The sequence below is a fragment of the Myiozetetes cayanensis genome, unplaced genomic scaffold (genome assembly GCF_022539395.1).
Source record: "Myiozetetes cayanensis isolate MyiCay16 unplaced genomic scaffold, myiCay2020 scf2-11, whole genome shotgun sequence".
Lineage (NCBI taxonomy): Eukaryota > Metazoa > Chordata > Aves > Passeriformes > Tyrannidae > Myiozetetes > Myiozetetes cayanensis.
Genome location: NW_026087411.1, coordinates 65,996,629 through 66,017,051, shown reverse-complemented (window position 1 = coordinate 66,017,051; position 20,423 = coordinate 65,996,629). Strand labels below are relative to the sequence as shown.

General features: G+C 35.9%; 1 protein-coding gene across 1 annotated transcript; it reads left to right on the top strand.

Moving 5' to 3' along the window:
- Window positions 1-112: 112 nt before the first annotated feature.
- KPNA5 (karyopherin subunit alpha 5) lies at window positions 113-20,411 on the top strand. Its single transcript, XM_050316886.1, has 14 exons — window positions 113-250; window positions 2,098-2,231; window positions 4,478-4,579; window positions 4,662-4,761; window positions 5,511-5,605; window positions 6,369-6,500; window positions 6,768-6,856; window positions 8,042-8,141; window positions 9,691-9,854; window positions 10,971-11,049; window positions 11,952-12,077; window positions 13,101-13,228; window positions 14,843-15,021; window positions 16,710-20,411. The coding sequence occupies exons 1-14, from the start codon at window positions 247-249 to the stop codon at window positions 16,895-16,897; spliced, it is 1,620 nt and encodes a 539-aa protein (XP_050172843.1). The 5' UTR covers window positions 113-246; the 3' UTR covers window positions 16,898-20,411.
- Window positions 20,412-20,423: the final 12 nt, after the last annotated feature.

The window sequence follows — 20,423 nt, the reverse complement described above, 5'->3', positions numbered from 1 at the left end:
GCTTTGCTTTGCCCTGCCCTGCCCTGCCCGCGCGCGCGCGCGCTATTCCCGCTAGGAAATTCTCGCGACGGGGCGGGCGCGTGCCGCGCAGAGCCAGCCGGGAGCCGCGGGCTCCGCCCCCCGGCCAGCGCGGCGCGCGGTGGGGCGGCGGCCGCCATCTTGGCCGGGGTGCTCTGCCGGCGCCGGGCGCTCCGGGGCAGGGAGCTTTGGCTTGGAGAGCGGCGAGCGCCGGGCGGCTCCGCTGCCATGGGTAAGGGCGGAACAGCGCCGAGAGCCGGCGGGCAGGGGCTGGAAAGGCTGCACCGCTTGTGGGGCGGAGCGGGGTTGGGCGGGGTGGAGTGCCGCGCCGCGCCGCGCCGTGCCCATGTAGCCGGGCTCCCCGGCGGAGGCCGGTCTCTCGCTGGCTCCGGCCGGGCATTGCCTTCACGGCAGCTCGGCCGGGACTGGGACGGGGCCGTCCCGCACTGTTCTTAGTCAAGGGGGCTCTGCTGTCATCCCGCTTCCCTGTCCTGCTGCTGGTGGAGGGCACTTTCCCATCCCTTCTTCTGGGGACGCGGGTGGAGAGCTTCGCTACTCGCTGTGTGTAGCCGAGGTGTGTGTGGGGGGTTGTTCGTCCCCTCGGACTGACAGGTCAGCCCTGGCGGTCTCGGACTGGCCAGTCCTGGCGATCTCGGCCGGTGCGAAGCCCGTGGGCAGCGTCCGGCCGGAGAGGGGGCGGCGGAGCAGCGCGGCGCGGTGTTCCGGGAGCCTTGCGGAGGCAGGAAGGGGGAAAAAAAAAAAAAAAGTAGTACGATAGGTCCTAGTCTAGGCACAGCAGGTGGGCGAGATGCAGGATGTGGTGGGTGGAGGAATTTGGTGATAAAACGGGTGTAGTTTTGCAGCACAGAAGTGCAGGCTCTCTTGGATCTGGATGCCGAAGGTGTGAAATCAGGGGCTGCCAGTCTTTTTGCCCTTACGATGGCTATACCAAAACCCTTGTGGGGCGGAAAGAAGCTATAAATTCGTAAGTTTTTCTTTTTGAGACCTTCCTTCCAGCTGACCTTCTTTTTAGAGATGGTGACTGTGTGTCTTTGCATGTACACTTTGCTTGGCCTGACAGTGTTACTGGCACAACTGAATTAGGACGGTGGGAATGACTGAGAAAGGGACGGTGTTCTAGGACTAGTTAAGCCAGTAGCATTGCTGGAAAACTTATCTTTTTAAATTATACATTGAAAGTTATGTGACTATTGCTAGAAATTTGCTTTAGACAGTGGCACACTTATCATTGTGGTCCAGAGATGGCAGTAGTTTACTTAGGTTCTTGTGAAGCAAATATGTTTGGTGAAACAGGCAACCGAGTCTTTGGGGTATCTAGTTGATGTCAGCCTAAGTCTGCAGTCTGTTTTCCTCTCACAGCTTGTGTATCTTGCTCAACAGTCCTTGGTGCTGCTGATATAAAAAAACTAACCCAGACCAAACAAACAAAAAACCCAGAACCACTAACAAATTGTCTCAGTGTGAAAACTGATGGAGAATGTGAGAGCGTGCCTATCTGGGTGCCACTGACCCTTAAATTGTTCTTCTGTGTACAGTTTAGAAGGAAATGTAGCATAACCTTTAGATCCTGATGTGTCTGCAAGACAGTGAAAGTAAAGAAACAATGCCATAAGATATTAAATGAAGCAATAATTACTGTAGGTTTTCTTCTTGGGTTTATCCTTATTAATAATACATTTAATGTCATCTTCATGAGAGGAGAAATGCAAATTTCTTGACTTGCTGACAGAATGAAAATTTAGCAGCATCGTATTGTTGCTTTTTATTTTGCAGTTTGCTTGTAAAACCTATAATTTCTTTCTACAGTAGCTTATACCCTTTAATGATGTATCTGATCCTTGAGATGAACTGTACTTTAATCTGCAGTTTAGAAATGGCTATCTAGGTAAAGATTTTTCTGTGATTTCTGCCTTAAAGATTTTTGTTGATGAACTGGGTATTGCAAGCAGATGCAGGAATATATAGCTGCTGCTGTAGATACTTTTGTAGTAACAGAGATGGCAGGTTTGTCTTGCACGGTTTGGCCTTTTGGAGTAATTTTTCTTTTCTTTTAAATAGACAACATGGCAAGCCCGGGTAAAGATAACTTCAGAATGAAAAGCTACAAGAATAATGCACATAATCCCCAAGAAATGCGCAGGCGAAGAGAGGAGGAAGGAATCCAGCTTCGGAAACAGAAAAGAGAAGAGCAGGTAAGTATCTTGGTGAGCTGTTAGTTGTTCAGTGCTTGTGAAGCTGTATTCAGATATGTGAAAGGACTTGAGCAGACTCATCCCATGGAATAGAATCCAGAGCTCCAGATTGAACATTTGTTTTCTTTGCAGTCTCAGGAAGCAATAGGCCCATCTCAATAGCATCATAAAATAGTGGACAGAAGCCCTTTTAAGTCACTAGCGCACATGGAGGAGAGACCTGTGACTTTAATCCTTAGTCTAGGTTTACATATGTGAGACTGGACTGAAAGAATACTCTTATTTCCAGTAAGGATTTGAAACCTTGCGTTCTCTTCCAGAGTTTGGGTCAAAGTTTTACTATTTGAAGGAGGAGGATTATTTTCATCTTTGATACCATAATGCAAATTGCCCAGGAGCTCTTCTACAGTAACTTAATAAAGTGTCTACCAGTTAATGTCCCTGAATTATTGTATCAACATTTGCAGTTGTCCTCATTTAGTGATCAGACTATGTGAACATTGTATAATTTAATAGTTTGCAGTAGTCCCTGATTCCAAAATGTTTAGTAGATTCTTACCAGGAAGGTAAGGAATGTAGTATGTTTTTCTGGTTGGTCTAAAGTAGCTGAAATTGTCTCCCAAAACCTAAAGAGTGTCCCAGGCACTTATCTACAGTCTGCTCTGAGGTAGGAATGCTTACACTTCTACTGGGAAAGTGGTGCTACTGCATGGGAAAGGAATTTTAAGTTATTTGGACCAGAAAAGTAAGAGTCAGAAGTGGTGTGATACTGGAGCATTTCCCTGTAAATGGGTAACAGTTCCTGCTGAAAGTTTTGTTTGTGTATTTTGTACTACATACTCTCTAGATAAATTATGAAAATAATGTGTGATTCCTCTCCTATACTGACTGTTGTAACAATGGGACTACTGTTATGCTCTCCTTGATCCTAGTTTGTTGGACTGGTGTTTTTAAGCTCTTCCTGAAGTGGGGAGAACAAGCAGGGAGATAAGACTGCTTCGGTTCAAGAAGAAATTATAAGTGGTAGATAGACCAAACAATAATAGTTTATACATTTCAACCAAAAACTTCTGCATCTTGTTAAGTGCTAGAAAGAATGTCTTCTCTTCCAAAAGAGGAATGTTGTTTCTTCTTCCTTTGTGGGTTTAAATGGAGTTAAACCTTATTTACATTCAGATAGTGCAGTTGTTTTGTGTCCAGGATTATGCCCAATCAGAAGTGTGTTGAACAAGGGAGAGAATGTCTTGTTTTAGGTTCCTGTTTGAAATAGAGCAAGATGTAAACATGGAGTTGTTTCTGCAGTTTTATACATGTACAGCAGTAGAAAGCTAGGTCTGTAGGCACCCTAGAGGACAAAACCATCAGGAGGTGGTTTCATTCTTATGCTTACAGGTGACATCTTAGTCAATGGACTGAGATTTTATTGTTTATGTTTAAAGGTACCAACATAATATGCTTTGAATTATTAATTAGAGTAGCTGTAAGTGTACTACTGAAATAAAGATAAAAACTTTAGGTTTGGCTTCTGGAAGAGAACAGGCCAATGTGAAGGTTTTGCTTGTGTGCCAGAAAATGAAGAGGTGCTCATTAAACATTGCTTATTAAATACTACAGTGCAGGTATGTATTTTGAGTGTAGGCAGTGCATGCAGCCAATTGTAAAGGAATGTTTAATGTTACATAGTTCGAAAGTTCACCTTGAAGCTATGCTGTTTTTATCTCCAGCTATATTAAAATAATGTTTCCAGGTTAATATTTCTGCAACTATCTATGAAATGCAGTTGAGAGGAGGAATACAGTGTGCTGAAATACAAACACTGGCTATGTGTTGATGATTTTAGCCTATAAATGAAAAAAAAAGGGGAAAGTAGCCTATAGAATACTGTTTCCTGCTTAAAAATTAATGCTAATTATAAGGGATAAAAGAATTAAAGTAAAAAGATCAGTATCTTCTTTTTCTTGCATGTGGAAGAATTTATGGATCTTTGATTACTAATCAGAACTTCAATTTTAAAATGTCTATCTGAAGTGTTCCTGTGCAGTTTGTCAAGATACAGATATAGTAGTGTTTTTCTCCTTTTTGCTATTTAAACTTTCAGGAAGGATTCCCTTTGCATGGATGAGTAGGAAGGTGAATAGTTAAAATTCTTTGACTGGTATTGGTGGAAGCACTTCTTCAGGTGTATGTCACCAGTACCCACTCTCTGATAAGTTCTAATGTGTCCCAAAAATTTCTCCTTTGTTTAGCTGTTTAAACGCCGAAATGTTTCTCTGCCGGGAAATGAAGAATCTATGGTAGAAAGTCCAATTCAGGATCCTGATGTCAGCTCTACTGTACCTATTCCAGAGGTAAATACTTTGAAGTGTGCTTGGAATGTTATCTATTAATGTGCATAGTACTAAACATAAGAAATCTTCCTTGCTTTTTTAGGAAGAAGTTATTACAGTAGATATGGTACAGATGATTTTTTCAGATGATCCTGATCAACAACTCACAGCAACTCAGAAATTCAGAAAATTGCTATCTAAAGGTAGGGAAATGTTGCCTGATTTTTCTCTTTGCTTCTTTCTGTGTTATTATGAATTACACTTACCATCAGTTGACCTTTAGTTATGTTTAACTTCGAAATAGAGCTTTCAGAAACTTCTAGTTCTGTTTATAGAGAAACTGTGCCAAATCTGTTCCGACCTAATGGCTAAATACAGAAAGCTTCATTATTCTAATGCTAAGTCTTTCAGACAAAGTAACAAAAACAAGGATGTTTTGATTGAGGTGTCCGGGGCAGTAACTAACTGCACAGTAATGTAGTAATTGTTGCAGTGATTCAGTTTATGATTCTTATTCTGTAATCAAGGGGAGAAAAATTACATGGCTGCCAAAGAACACTTGCAACTTGTTTTTGTTGGGACTGTAAGACATGCTGATATTTGTATAGCGTGAGAGGAAAGGTGTGCTTGGTCATTTAAAATAATATCTAATCGTAATTGCTCTTCCACTGTCCTGAGCTATTGGTTGAAGGAAAAGTGTTTTGTGTTACTAACATCTGAATGGATAGTATGTGTTACCATTATCATACCTAATAGGGTGTTTACTAAGTTGTAGCACTCTATAGCGATGATCCTGCAGTCTTCTCAAGTCAAAAGAAGTAACACCTTCATTTGAAAATAAAATTATTGAATGAAATTATAAGAACTGCAAATTATAATCGTGTTTTGTGTCATACTGAAAAAGTAACTTATTTGGTCTTTTTACACAGAAAACTTTGTTTTTATTCCCTAGAGCCTAATCCACCTATAGATGAAGTCATACAAAAACCAGGAGTAGTACAGAGATTTGTGAAGTTTCTAGAGAGGAGTGAGAATTACACTCTGCAAGTGAGTTTGGCTGGTATTGGTTGGGGGTTTGGAATGCGATTTATAAACCTTGCAAAAGAGCTTTGGAAAGCACCTGTTGTTCTGGTGGGTTTTTTAATTTAGTTACTTTTAACTGCTAAAGCCATACATTTTAGTTATTGCTGTTAAAATTTTGACTTGACTCTGGTGAATTTCATAGTAGTCTTTAGAGTGATGTGTTCAGCTGGACAAATAGTTGGGTATTGGAAACAGAAGGTGTTCAAGAGGATTTACAGAGTGGTATATTAAGGATAAGCACTGATGTGTGAGCAAAATAGGTTTTGTTTGTGTTGAATATTTTTTAGTACTTTTCAACTGAAATCTTAGTTTCCTGTATTTTTTGTTATTTTCTGAAAGACTTGTTTGAAATAGAAAGTCTTCGCGAACTATCCCATGGGAATGGCAGTTAGGCCTTGTGGACATTCGTACCAGAAGAATTAACTTAATATAGAGTAAACAAAAGGGATTTTTACTATTTAATAGTGATTTGAAATCTTTCTTACGGTTAGTGCTGTAAGCCAAAATGTAAAAGTAATGGAGCTACTGAAGGTTCTTACTAAACAGAGTTTTTGTCAGTGCCAAGTATGTTACTGAATAGAAAGTACTCTAATAGTAATTGCATTTCAGTGTCCTAGGAAAAAATTTGGAAAATTAACCTCTGTAGCTCTAATGTCAAACTGTATTTCATGAATTTAAGTTTTAGTCCTGAGTGTTTTAACATGGTTGTCTTTGTGCTCCTCAACAGTTTGAAGCAGCTTGGGCCTTGACAAACATAGCATCTGGAACTTTCTTACACACTAAAGTTGTAATTGAAACTGGAGCAGTTCCCATTTTTATTAAGTTGCTTAGTTCAGAACATGAAGATGTACAGGAGCAGGTAAGTGTTTTCTTGAGGAGTTTTATAATTCTTTAAAATTCCTTTATGAATGTCTTTCTTGGGGTGTGTGGGGTTAGAGAGGCTTTGAGCCCCATTTGCCTACTAACCAGTTGATCTGTCTCCAGAAAGATAAAAATATACTATCAGTGTATTTTTTCCCTTACGATTTTTTTTTGTATTCTGTAACGTTTGCTGTAGAAAGTATAGATTATCCAAAAGTTGGTTTGCAAGCATGTAAAAATTCACTAGAACACTTTGCTTTTTAAGGCAGTGTGGGCTCTTGGGAACATTGCTGGTGATAATGCAGAATGCAGAGACTTTGTTTTGAACTGTGGAATATTACCACCCCTCTTGGAGTAAGTATTGTAAACTAGTACTATAACTATAGCATACATGTGTAGGTAACTGTAAACTTCAACTTAAAATATATTTGAAAATAATATAAACTTTTTTCCTAAATTGAGAATGCTGTTTTTTTTATTATATCTCTATAAATCTAGTGGTTTGGATTGTGTGAGATTCATGCATATCTTTAATTAATTAGTCCATGACTGGAAGCTTTCCAATGTTTGCAAGAGGAGAGAAGTGTTATTTCACAGATGTGAAATGTCTGTGTTGTGCAGAACTCTGTGTTGCCAGAGTTCTGGATATATAGGCTGGAAAATATGACTAAATTCACACTTGTGTGTTTCCAGCTGACTGGGCAATAGAGTGGTTTCCCCACCTTTGTCCAGTAGCTCCAAGCTCCAGTCTTCCTACTTACCCACTTGTTTGTTGAGATGAGCTGAGAGAGTAGTTGTTACACAAGCTGTGTTCCACTAGAAGATTTCTCTTAATTAGGGGTATCATTCCAGCATTTACATGGGCTTACAATTGTATGGAAGGTAGCTTCATCACAGGGAAAAAAATTGCACAACACAAATTTTGTCCAGTTTATTACCTGTTAAAGTAATGAAATTGTAAAATAGCTTAAAAAAGCAGAGGAGAATGTGATTACCTTCGTCAAGGGTTTAAAGCGTTAACAGTTTTAGATATATCTGGAAGTGAACCTGATTTTTCAGATATTCAGTCTTTCGTGTTCTGTTTGGCAAAAACAATAAAGTGTTAGTTTTCTTAGAAAGTCTTTGAAGTTCTAACTTTCTTATGAAACTATTTTTATTATTATTAATTGCATTCTCTGAATGAAACCATCAAATTTTATTCAAGGGAGGGGCCACATCTCCTGGTCCCTTCTAAAGACCCTCAGAAAAATCAGTTGAATGATTTTTCATTTAAACAATGGTTTACTTTATATGCATATATTCTATATGCAAATAGAATGAGACATCCACGCAAAATAATCTGTTGAAATTCAGTTGATTTTAAGAATGTAAATGTAAGACTGCAACCTGTAAGCTATGAAGAGAAATAAACTTAAACTAGTGCCCAGTAACAGGATTTCTCTTCCAGATTTGAGGTACTGTTGGTAATAATAGACAGGAAATTACTTAACTTTTTAATAAGAAATTACTATTTTTATTATTATTGTCTCTCTTCCACAGGCTGTTAACAAATTCGAATCGTCTTACAACAACTAGAAATGCAGTCTGGGCTCTCTCAAATCTTTGTAGAGGAAAGAACCCACCTCCAGACTTCAGTAAGGTATAAATAAAGTAGTAATTTTGAGAAATCAGAAAGCTAAAGGATACTTACGTTTGTAATATTTTATAACAAATAGAATCTTTGAATCTGGATATGGACTCCATTTTATGTTTTAATGTCCTTACACAGTTTTGTCCATCTGTTGTATCTGGGAAACCATCGCTTAAAAACTTGAGACTAGAGTTAGTCAAATGCAGATAGTCATTCACTAGTGGGAAATGATGGACAAATTATACATTCAGCACCAAACCCTTTGGGCCTGTATTTTCTCCAGAACTGTTTTAGAGGATGTGAGTTATGATTGAAGCTTCTTTAATTTTTTTTTGTTTATTTTATGACTGTGAGTGCATGCTGCATGGTTAAAATTTTGAGTTTTCTGCCCTGTCAGATGCAGTTAAATCAGAGTATGGTGACAGGAGTGATTTGCCTGTATGCTCTCCCCTTTTTATCTCTTCTCACTAATATGTAGTTATAAAGGCGGGATCACTATAGGTGCTAGTAGGAGTTTTAGATTATTATTTTCAGTATGAAATTAATTCCTGGTAAGGTTAGTGACATGAAAATACTGAACATTGGATATGCTGGTAAAAGAGAGGTTAATTAATCATTAATCTGGAATGAGTTTACCTCATGAGTTAGTAATGGTACTTAATAATTCTTGAACAGATAATAACAAAAAGGGGGTATTTCTGATGTCAGTTAAACAGTTACCTCACAATTTCTCTGCGTAAGTTAAATCTTTTAGTAGTGTTTTGGTCTGGTAGAGAAAAACCAACAAGATTTCATGCTACTTGAACAAAAAACTGCAGAGGAAAAGGATGCCCTTTAGGCAGCTGCTGATAAGAATAGGTCCTTTGCTTTTTGCCCTTTGCAATAGTGCCAGTTGGACATGTAATGGAGGCTGAATTTACATAAGCCACATAAGGTAAAAAATTAAGTTCTGCAAAGAATATGAAATTCCCAAGCTGTACAGCAGAAACCTCTCAGGTTCCAAATGGTGTTAAGATGGTCTAGTTTATTTGGCTTTGTCTGTGTGGAAGTTACTGGAGATAAGGCCGAAGAGCACAGCTGCAGGGAGAACTGAAATCAGACATTGCTTGTTTGATTGGTTTGGTGAGTGTTGGGTCCTCTGTGAACTACTCTAAGTTGGTTATTGCAAGTAACTGCCAGTACTCCTACTAAAATGGCAATAAAACCCAAATTTTATTTCTTTGGAATTCTATTCCCTGAGTGATTTAAAAAAGCATTAGTAATTCCTGATCACCTGGTTACCTGTAAAAGCAGATGTTTTTTGTTTAAGCTGAGCAATTATATATTTAGTATATCTGTAAATAAATAGGCTGTGAATCAGAATTTATCCAATTTGCCTGTTTGTTTGAATTTGATATCTAGTTTAATCAGAAAGTGTTCCACCTAGGTCCTGATTCATTAAAGAGGTAGTGTACTTTGGCAGTAAATAGTTTTGCACTTTTATGCCTTTGCAGAGTGTTCTCTGAAACTTGAAAAATACAGAACACCTAATTTTATGCAATATTTTCCTTTAACCTAGGTTGCTCCTTGCTTAAATGTTTTATCAAGACTGTTGTTCAGCAGTGACCCAGATGTGTTAGCAGATGCTTGCTGGGCCCTCTCCTATCTTTCAGATGGTCCCAATGATAAAATTCAAGCTGTTATTGATTCTGGAGTGTGTCGAAGATTGGTAGAGCTGCTTATGTAAGTATTCTCTTCACCAAATAGATCTCTTAGAGTTAATATTAAAATTCAGTTGTGTTTTGTCACCTCAAGTTTTTATTTTTGTGAGAAGCAATGAATATGAATTCAGTCCAAAACCTTTAAAGCTGCTTGCTAGGTTGCTCGGCTCCTGGGATTGTTCCTGAGACTGACAATGAAAAAAAGTTTTCTTCACAGTATTCCTTTATATTCTTTAAAATTTAATGCAGGATTTCATATACATATAGGAATAGAAGGGTAAAGACCAAAGACCAAACTTGAATTGGAAATTAATTTCTCATCTTATTTTTGTTTTAATGTCACTGTTTTATTTTCCTTTCTAGGAGATACAATTTCAATACAGACAGTTCTTGGACTCAACAAAGTCCAGAGGCAGGCTTGAGCCGCTTTTGAACTGTTCGAATATATTTGGTTTATGGTTCATTATTTTTCTTGAAAGCAAGACTAAATCCCTTTGTTCACATGAGGCTGCAGAGTGGGTCAGGGATAGTAGTTCCCAGCATTGACAGCTCAGCACAGTTCCCTGTGAAAAACTCACTTGTATAACTGTCAGAAGAGGTGAGCTTCTCTTCCATAGAAGCTCCAGAACAAGTGAGTAATTTCCTTCCCTCACACCTCAGGAAACTGAACATGGACTTCATGTGTGCTGGCTTCTAGGATTATTGACCTACAAAAGGGGGAAGTTGGCTTACAAAGGGAGGCTGTTAAGTTTTAGTATACACCAAATAATGCCCCTTTTGTTTCTGTGGATGTGGAGTGATGTATGTTCCAGTCTTGTATTTGATAACATTTGAGCTTGGTGAAATGGATCTGCTGGGCTGATAGATTGCTCTGAATTGTGTTGTTCCATAGAGGTGGCCTTTCCTTGATCAGCAGTCCAGCTGTGGGCTTACAGTAGTCAGATCTGGCTAAAGAGAGGGGAAGTGTAATAAGTAATGCAGCATTTATTTTATAACTAAAAATTTAGCACCTGAAGGAAACCGTAGTTCACTGAAAATGCAAAGTTATACTTTAACACTTTGTGTTAAATCAGTATTTATTAATCAGTATTTATCAATCAATTAAATTAATATCAAGCAATTTAATATTTGTCTCCAGGCATAATGATTACAAGGTGGTATCCCCTGCATTAAGAGCAGTTGGAAATATTGTTACTGGGGATGATATCCAAACACAGGTAAGATTACTTGATTAAAAAAAATTATTTGGCAAGACACAATTTTGTAAAAATTGTGACAAAATACATGTCCAGTATAGGTATCTGCATACATCACTGAAAGAGGCTCTGTAGAAATCTATCATTATTTTGACAATTGGGCTGCTAATGCGAGAATGAACTTCTATTTTACAACGTTGTAGGTAGTGGATTGCTTTCTTCCTGTATGGTACTTTGACTGTTGCTTTCCTTTTTTGATTTTCCCCTCCTTACTGGGGGATCAGTTAGTTATTCTAGTTCCCCTTTTCTCAGTCTTTAAAGGCAGTTAGAGTTTTCGCTTTTAAGCATTTGTGATACACAATTTGTCTATGAATTTGTATACGGTAGTCTTACTGATGTAATTTGTTCTAAAGATTTATTTTTTTAAATTTTATGCAATGTAATTGAGTTTGAAGCAATGCAGAAAATATCAAGTCAGGTCCTGCTTTAAGAAGAATTGTATTTAAGAGGCTGACAGCAAAATAAGAAAAAAGGTTAATTACATAAGTTGTGAGCAAAATCCTCTCCTCTAGAGTTAAAGAATTACATAGAAAACCTTTGACTCTTAAAAAATCCACCAACAAATTAGATGTGTACTTCTCAGTTATTTTGAGTTACTCATATTTTAGCCTTAAGCAGCCTAATTCAGTCTTGCTGTTGTCTTTTGGTCTGAACTTAAAAGAAGGCAAATTCTTTGAAATTGCTGGATTGTTAGTTCACACACTAGAACATTGAACACTTAAATTTTGCAGGATATTGTCTATGATACTTTATACAATATAAACATGTTGCAAAATCTTTTCAAGTCATCCCTAAAATACTCTTTTAAAAAATATATGTATGTATATTGTGCAACCCAATTTTCAATTCTCAAATTATTTTAGGTGATTCTAAACTGCTCTGCATTACCCTGTCTCTTGCACTTGCTTAGTAGTCCCAAGGAATCCATTAGAAAAGAAGCATGCTGGACTGTTTCTAATATAACTGCAGGAAACAGAGCTCAGATTCAGGTAAAGTCTGTGAATTTGTTGCTTGGTTGGTTTTGTTTGCATTTTACTACTTCACCTGATTTTTCTTCTCAAGGACAATTCAGTAGATACTGCATTGATTCCGCATTATATGTTTTAGTTGTTTCTATAATTTAACCTAACTTAAATATTTTCTTCTACATTTGGAAATACTATTTTAAAGAAAAATAGCTGTCATGATTTGTACTAGTGAAGCTGGTAAATTTCTCTCAAAGAGATTTGACTTATGCTTGCAGAACAAACAAAAGGATACTTCTCTTAGATCTGATATGAAGAGTTACATTTTCCTTCCGGGAGCATCATCTACTGCTACACTCTCTATAATTTTGTTCTGCATTGTAATATATGTATTAAAGTAATAAGAAACTCTGCTTCTTTTAAAAGTTGAAACAAAACATCTTGCATAAATTTGTCCAGTGAAAAGTGGACCAGTTTGGAATGTTGAACATTTTTCTTGGATAAAAAAACCTGTGTAATTTTTACCATGCTGAGTTGTATTTTTGTGGAAATTACTAAAATCCTGAGTATTGTTCCAGGTGTCCACAGCTACCTTAAAAATGGTTCTGATCAATAAAAATGAGAATTCTGAATTGGGGCATATTTCAATATGTTACTTCTTGATATAACTTAAAATATGTTATCTGATTACAAACATAGTCTCTCTATGGAGACCTCAAAATTAAAAGTGAAATTTTGTTCCAAGGCTTGCTCTTCAGTTCAAAAACTGAGGGTGTGTTTTATGATTTTTAAATGGGCCCATCCAGTAAGCAGAGTTCTGTCCACCACAAACAGAGAAATTGAAAAAGAAGGTATTCTGATTGCTGCTGCAGTGCAATGTCAGAATAGTTCTGAATTTCAGTTTAGCATTTCTAGTTTGTGTGGCAGCTTCTAACAAAATATTCTTTGATATTATATCAGCAGGTGTCACTAACTCTTGTACTTAAAGCTATTAGTATTCTGAAATCTCTATTAATTGTCATAAAATACTGCAATTTCATCTCTTAGGCTGTTATAGATGCAAATATTTTTCCAATACTGATTGAAATTCTTCAAAAAGCTGAATTTCGCACCAGAAAAGAAGCAGCATGGGCCATAACTAATGCAACATCAGGAGGAACACCTGAACAGATCAGGTAAGTTTGTGTATGTTACTATTTTCTCTGCCTAAGTATCTTCTCTGGGGCATTTGGATTTCTGGATTTGAATCTTGACAATCATAGCAAGAAAATCATAGCCTGAATTCTTGAAGCTGTACAGGGACTAAACATAGAAATTCAAAAAAATGAGAGAAATGCATGCAGCAAACTTAATAAATTGACCAATACTACTTTGTTTCAGTAGTTTTACACAAGGTTTTCACAGGGTTATCTTCCAGAGCTGATATTACATTGCCAAACACAACTGGAACAGTTAATGAACAGTTTCAGTGTTTCAAAATGGAAAACTTTGGGAGGATTGTTTAGAAAACTTGTGCAATGTGATTGTGTATTTGTGGAGAGACTTCAGGAATTTTAGTGTCTTCTTCATGTATTTAAAATTCACAATCAGTATTATTTTAAAGCAGATATCTAAACTCCTTTTTCAGAGCTGAGTTTGATTAAAATTTTAGTGTCAGTAGGTATTATAGGCTGCAAAGATAGGACTTCTTGAATTGCCAGAATAAAATACTCTCTGGTTTCTCTGAATACTGTCAGCATAATAATCACTTTGAATCAGTAATCGATAAATTGATTTATAAATTACTGTATTATTTGGAAACCAGAACTGAAAAATGGTGCGATAACTCTTCAGCATATTTGGGAGAGCTGTTGCAATGAGTACATGTTCATTTATTTAAAATGTAAATAATCCTGGTTTTCTTATAAACACTAAGTGTTATCAGAGGTAAGGAAAGTGTGTTGGTATTTTTTGTTTGTTTTTTAATTTGATTACTTGGATAATCTTAATATTTAACATTTAAAAAATAAATTTTAATTTAGGACCTTCAAATATTTACTGTTCTACACATAGTTAATGTGCATGAAATACCATAAAAATAGTTTCTCATCAAAAATAGTTATCAGTGTCATGAGGTTTTAGCCCTTCTAATGTCCTCAAGGTACTACTGTCTAACAGCAGGATAATTTAAAACTACTAAATAAAATATATTTAGTGCAAATATTGCTGTCTTCATTTTACTTACACACTGGAAACAAAGACACAGGTTATGACTTCCTGAAGTTCATACACAATTTTGTTCAGAATTGGAAAAGGGAACGAGATACTCAGAATCCCACTATTTTTTCTTTATAATTATGTCTTTCCCTTTATTCTAAGTGATGCTAATATCTTCATGAACTAGTAGTGTGGAGTGTGTTAGCAGAGAGCAGTGTCCAATGTTCTTATGTGTATCTAAGGTGTTTTACTTGATATTTTTACTACTACAAAATTTCAACTTCCTGAGAAAAGAACTTCTAGCTAAAACTTTTTCTCTTATATTCAGTTAAACCCATCTGAAGATCATAAGTGAAAAGACTACAGATTCCACACTCCAATTAGGAATACACACATTAAATTTTCTTATTAAGATGAATTGTTGTATTTATTCCATTTCAGACTAAGTTTATCTTTGTGTTGTTGCATGTTTTAGAAATTCTTTTCTTTCAGCCACCTTTTATATCAATAGTAGTAGACTGTCATGTCAGAATAAATGTGCTAGATTATCAGTTCTTCTTTCCCCCTCCCTCTGTTTTTATTCTGTTATGAAGGTATTTGGTAGCACTAGGTTGTACCAAGCCTCTTTGTGACCTCCTCACCGTGATGGATTCTAAAATAGTACAGGTGGCTTTAAATGGACTTGAAAATATTCTGCGTCTTGGAGAACAAGAATCTAAACAAAATGGAATGGGCATTAATCCTTACTGTGCCCTAATAGAGGAAGCATATGGTAAGAAAATACTTTTGTGAAACTACAAAACCTGAACTTCTTTTTTCCAGACTGTAAAAATAAAACCATTGTGAGTAATTTTGAAATTTGTAGGTAAGTTTATTACAAGAATTACTTCAAGCATAAGGAGACATAAGGTATCATAAATGAAGTAATGTAACATGGTGGGAAAAGTGGTTAAATACAGAAAACATCTGGGTGTGTATCTGTGGTCAGTTTATGAAATGTTCCTCTAGAGAAACATTCTCAGAAGTATTTAACGTGGATGTCCTAGTCTATTGGAGTCATGCTTTGCATAAGTTTATCAGACATTCCAAAATATAATTTTTATAACTTTAATACATAGTCCTGTCTGGTACAGTTTCATTACCAATAGGGATGCAAAATCAGGGTTTGTTTTACTGATTCCCAAAGTTGGATCACTTTTTAGAATAGTGAGTATCAGTAACAGCAAAATCAACTTCAGATTATAAAACTGAGCAAGTTTTCCCTTGTGAAAGTATTTTGTTCTTCTTCTTACAGAAGTTATTGAATTAAACTATGTTTTAAAGGCGAACTATCAAAACTAATTAGTGAAATTCCAAGACTGGAGGCTTTTGATTTAACAAAATCAGTGTTAAAATTGGCTTATAATGAAATGGCATTATTTATGGAGATTTATCTTTTTGTAGCTCTGACATAACAAAACTGGCAGACATTTGTATTTCAGAAAGTGCTAGAAACGGTTCTAGTTGACCACATTATATCTGATTAGATAGTACTGACTTTTCTGTAAAGCAGTCTTTGAATCTGAATTGCCTGTTACAGAGTTTAATTTCTAAAATCAAGCGCATAGTTGAAGAACTTTTCAGTTTAATGTTTAAGAGGAATAAGTACTGAGTACTTTATTGGAATTTATTCTGTTCTAGATTTTGAGTCCATTCATAACTTTAACTGTTGAATATCTAGGTTGTCTTTTTTCCCTTACTACTTAACCATAGTCTGCTGAAGCTGCAGAGTATAAGTTTAAGAAGGCAAAACAGCTTATTATATCACCCTCACTGCTTTAGCCTCTTAACTGAGGCCTTTATCTTGGCCTTAATCCAACTTAAGTGAAAACTGAATTATTTAAAATAGCTAACCAGCAATTTTGTATCAACCTAACTGACTGCCAAAGACTTAATTCAGCTAACAAAGCAGAGGTTACATCCTCAGTTTGCAAACAATAAGTCCTTGGAAAGTTAATGTCTTCAAATCTCACAGTTAAATTTGAAAAAAGATACCAGACTCTGCCAGTGATGACTCCATAATAGGAGATAGAATTTAGAGTTGGAGAAGACTGAAAGAGTAAAAGAAAAGAAATTGACATATGAGAAATTGCTATAGCAAACAGTTTTGTGCTATCCTAATTCTATACAGATTCAGTGTCTTTATAGGCATGGCATATTTCTTTGGAGATACTACAGCCTCCTTCCCAGTTTAACTGATATGCTTTTAGCATAGTTTTAAAATTGATTTGGACAGCAGAAAATGAAGTAGAAATACGTGGGTTAGGAAATTAACAATTAATGATACTGAATGAATTGAGGTGACTTGGTTTTGCATTTTTTTATCTAAGAAGTACCACTATACTGTAAGCTGTTTCTCTTTGAATTCATCATTCATTTAAACAATTAGATTTTTGAAAACGTTTTTTGTTTCTAATTTAGGACTTGATAAAATTGAATTTCTTCAGAGGCATGAAAACCAAGAGATCTATCAAAAGGCTTTTGAACTTATAGAACATTATTTTGGTGTTGAAGAAGAGGACTCTAGTATTGCACCTCAGGTGGATGAAAGTCAGCAGCAGTTTGTATTTCAACAGCAGGAGGCTCCGATGGAGGGTTTCCAGCTCTGAACTACTGAAGTAGTTTATGCATAAAATTTAAACACTTGTACGGTGTGAGTTTGGTTTGCGTTTTTTTCTCAGAGGTCTTTTCTTCCTGGCCAAAGTTAGAGGAAAAGCTGAATATGTTTTGCAGAAATAGATGAAGAAGCAGCTCATGCACTTTCATATATTGTGTTAGAGACAACTGTTCTCTGTTTTGTATTTGTGTTTTTCATTATCTCCTATGTACAGAAAACAACTGTGAGTAATCATGTCTAAAAGCATTAAATGTGATTTAACAAGAACTGTTAAGCTAAGACTTGGTAGGATTTTAGGTAGTGGTTCTGAATTTTTCATGTAGTCTCAAACTTCATATCAGCAATACAGTTACTGACAGTTGCATTTTTGGCAGTAAGCTTGACTTGCCCAGTCTCTATCAAATCTACCTCTTGCATTGAAGCAGAAATATTGCTTCAAAACCAAGGCATGAAATAAAGAAGAGCTTGTAAGAAGCTGAATTGGAATGTGAAAAATATTTATTTAAATTGTGAAACTTTTATGCATTACTTACTTTACAACACACTGTTGAAGTTTATTTATAAAATGTATTTAAAGACATAATAGATATACATATATAATGCTAATTACCTGATATGATATTGAATATATGAAAAGGTTTTTTCTGAATTATGTGGGAAGAAGACTATTTCAGAAGTCTCCAAATTGGAATCAGCAGAGAGCTTGCTGGTCATTTGATGTTGGCTCTGTAATGAAAGCTGATAAATGGCATTACAAACCAGCCACAACTGCAGTACTTTGCAGTGGAAGCAGTTGCTGTAGTTACCACAAGAATGCTGCAATTATGAATGACAGAGATGGTGATTTGCACAAATCACCAAGCAGATGGTTTACAGCTGTCTTCTGTCAAAATGTGGTAACACCACTTTAGTTTGAGAAACATTGTTTGCCTTTCTAGTACAGTAGCTTTTTAAAAGTTTAGACAGTAGGTGTTGTTTTTTGACCAAATATGCTACCACCACTTGAATTGTTCCTTAAGTTAACGAATTCAGTTTTCTTTTGCTAAGACAATAGAAATACTGCAGTGAAGAATGAATAGTGAATCACTCCTTTCCAGTTGAAGGAAAAGTTTGTTGTACTGTAAATAGCATTAAGTATGTGGACACCAAAACTAACTAGAAGTTATTGTCATCTAAATATTTAGGCTCTACAATATACAGTGTTTGCTGTTAAACACTAAAAGAAATAGAATTCTAATATTTTATGTTAACAGTTTTGAATACAGAAAAATGTATGCTCTGCTTCGACTTGCATATAAATAGTGTTTCTGGTGTATTAGTAGTATATATCGTTTGGAGAAATCAATACTTTGGGTTATCTCTGAAGTATTGCTATTTTTTATTACCTGTAATTAATATATTAACATCAAATTCCTGGGTTAAGTGAAATCCTTGACATATGAGAGCATTTCATGCTTCAGAAAAAGCTGCAGTTTGAACTTCAAATCACTCACCCATGGCACTGTGCTTATCGCTAAACAATATTTTAGTGCACTGAAAAATACAGGTTAAAGGTGGTATCATTTACAGTACCATTTTATATTTAGAATTTTTTTTTTACATGCAATTTAAGATTCTAAGATGTTTCACTTTGATGTTACAGCAATATATTCTATATTGTAATTGAATGTGGGACTTGAAGTGGATTTTATAAGATTAATGGTCAGTTTTGACTAAGATGTAACTGGGAGGGAAGAAACCTCCCTTTGAAGTCTTTTTAGTGGAAGATAGAAGTGTAAGAAGTGTATATAGGAGTGCTGTTACTTTATGAACTGAATAATGAGATATTTTAGCAAATGACACTTTAAACCTAGATTTGTACAGCATACAACAGTTTTGAATAGTGTGATAATACTGAGTACAGCTGCCAAATTTTCATATAATGTTAATTGATTGTACTTATGCCCTTTTTACTCTGATAGTTTTAGGTTTTCATACACCAACCTTCCTTCTTTCACGTGCTCTCCCCTTCACCCCCCCATCTATCACAGTACAGGGTAACAATCATGAAAATCTACCAAGATTAGTAGCAAATGCTGAATTTCAATATTGTTCTAGTGTAAGAAAATTATTCAGGTAACAGGGTATTTCTTTGTTTCTAACAACCTTGTTTTGATAACAACCAGTTGTGCCTGCTTCTTATTTGAAGAACCCTGTAAAAACTACATTTATAAGCCTCTCTAATTTAAACCAAATCTGAGCTCTGAAAGTCTTGACTGAAAGACTTGAAAATGAAGAAAAGAGGGGACATTTAAAGTATCCTATTTGTTTTGAAGGAATGTGTTCAGTTGTGTGGATATATTATTCTATATGTGTGAACAGTTAGTGACTGCACTTTACACATTTAGATAAACTGTATTTCATGCCTCTGATACATTTAAATGGAACAGTTTAAAAGGGAACTAAAATCGGTGAACTTTGGGTAATGAAAACCATTATTTAAACTCAACATTTGGTTTACCCTAAAATTGTTAAAAAATAATGATGAAAATCCTTTAAAGGATAAATATACAGGATGGCCTCTCCTATTTTATCACTGGATTTACATCATACTTTGTTAAAAGCACATAAGTGAACAATATAAAATCAGAGATTATGACTTAAAGTCAGTTCTGTTGTACTCATTTGCAGGTAGGAGCATGATTATGATGATGTTGCCTTAACAGATGAAACCAATGTGCAGAGGAAAACAAAATAAAATGGTGATATGAAAGTCTCTTAAAGTTTGCTATCTAATACGGAATCTGAAGTCCTCCATCAGTTACAAAGTCTGTTTAAAAATAAAGGGTTTTGGTTTTATTAAAAGGGTACCTACCATCTGTTCTGTTTAAATGTGAATACTAACTAGGTAATCTATGCAACTATGCAGAGCATAAGATTTTTTTATTAGTTCCCTCCTCTTGTTACACTGAATCATATCTAATTATTTTGTCATTGCACTTTTGTCTAAGGACTGGTTCATACAGCTTTTTAATTTTCTAGTATTTGCTTTAAACACTGTTGCTAGCAGCAATCAGAAAATAGTGATAATGTTGGCACAGAAATGTTCGCTGTAGAACAAGTTTGCAACTGGAAACTATTTATTGTTAGACCTGTCTTTAAGAAAATAGTAAAGATGCACTATTGTCTTTCCTCTGTGGTTATTTCTCCGTTGGTTTAAATTTATTAAATTGTTGTACAACTGAGGATTGTTGTAATGGGTGTGAAAATGGATATATGAACTTCAACTGTGACCTTAAGAGTTCACTGAAATCCAAAATGAGAGATTTCAGTAACTTATGGCACAATGTCTTTATATAATGTGTGGAAACTACATAACCTATATTAACTTCAGATAACAATAGTGCATCTTTAAATCCAGGCCAAAGGCCCATTACTGTAACGGAACACATATGAGTAGTATGCAATATTAGGGAATGTTAAATCTCCAAATACCGTACAGAAACCAATAAAACCTATTTTACAGATGTTTATTGTAT

What these genes read in the sequence shown, in the direction of transcription:
- KPNA5 (XM_050316886.1), top strand. An exon ending in CACCTCCAGACTTCAGTAAG is followed by an intron (nt 8,142 to 9,690) that starts GTATAAATAAAG and finishes CCTTTAACCTAG; the next exon opens with GTTGCTCCTTGCTTAAATGT. An exon ending in GGAACACCTGAACAGATCAG is followed by an intron (nt 13,229 to 14,842) that starts GTAAGTTTGTGT and finishes TCTGTTATGAAG; the next exon opens with GTATTTGGTAGCACTAGGTT.